General features: G+C 39.9%; 1 protein-coding gene across 1 annotated transcript in view; it reads left to right on the forward strand.

Annotated features, from left to right (window-relative positions):
• The window catches only part of SARC_13797 (hypothetical protein), a gene marked incomplete at both ends in the record, with an annotated part of 2,271 nt that extends 1,347 nt beyond the window's left edge, over window positions 1-924 (forward strand). Inside the window, 2 exons of the mRNA XM_014292071.1 lie at window positions 464-607; window positions 875-924. Coding sequence (XP_014147546.1) covers window positions 464-607; window positions 875-924 — 194 coding nt within the window. The remainder of the gene's footprint in view (window positions 1-463; window positions 608-874) is intronic.
• Window positions 925-1,037: the final 113 nt, after the last annotated feature.

Below are 1,037 nucleotides of genomic sequence, written 5' to 3' on the forward strand. Positions count from 1 at the left end.
GTGTGTGTGTGTGTGTGTGTGTGTGTGTGTGTGTGTGTTTCTGTTAGTGTGGATACATATGTATACCTGTGTGTTTGTGTGTGAAATTATTTTACTTGTGCGTGTAGGTGCTGAGTGTGCATACATGCGTATACATATCCATATTAATCTTCTTATTAGATTTCCACATGGCTGTCACAATATGCATAAATGGAAAGTATCTGCGCCAGTCAAGAACTGCCGCCTGCTGTGCGTTTCGCTAAAATATTTGAGTATTTGAAAACTTTCATCTGAGTATATCAATATTTTTACCAGAGTGCATGAACAGTTTTACCTGAGTATATGAACATCTTCACCTGAATATATATGACAAGGCATTTTTACGTGTAGCTAGAGAACTAGTGATAGGTAGTTCCGCACCACCATACAACAATCGTCTCGATTTTACACCTGAGCATTATATATGTCTGTCTCCAATACTCAGGACAAGGATATCTCAGCACTTGTCAAGAACTACCGCCTGCTGCGTGACTCGCTGATAGATGTGTGCGACAAGAACGTGCCTACCGGTAGCAGCACGGTGGTCAACATCGACCACTTCAATCTCAGGCGCAAGGCTCCCTTCCAGGTCTGTATGGCTATGTATATATGTATCTATCGTTTCTTTTCGGTCTATAAATATATATATATATATATATATATATCGTCTCGTTTCGACCTATGCACATACGTGTATGCATCTATGCGCATGTGTGTGGAAGTGTGTGTGTGGCTTTGTGTTTATATATGGATACACTGTAGTCTGCTGTTTCGCCCGAACCATGCACATCCCTACACACACGCATATGTAAGTAATTTTTAACTTAAGTGTCTTCGATTCTCACTCACTCTATAGGCTGTAGTGCCGCTCTCCTCAACGCTGACAGCAAGACTGCCCAATGTCAGGTGAGTCAACTTAATATATATATATATATATATATATATTTATATTATATAGATATATATATGTGTGTGTGAGAGAGAGAGTGTGTGTGTGTGTGTGTTGTGTGTGTGTGTGT

This window comes from Sphaeroforma arctica, assembly GCF_001186125.1.
Source record: "Sphaeroforma arctica JP610 unplaced genomic scaffold supercont1.3755, whole genome shotgun sequence".
NCBI classification, from domain to species: domain Eukaryota; class Ichthyosporea; order Ichthyophonida; genus Sphaeroforma; species Sphaeroforma arctica.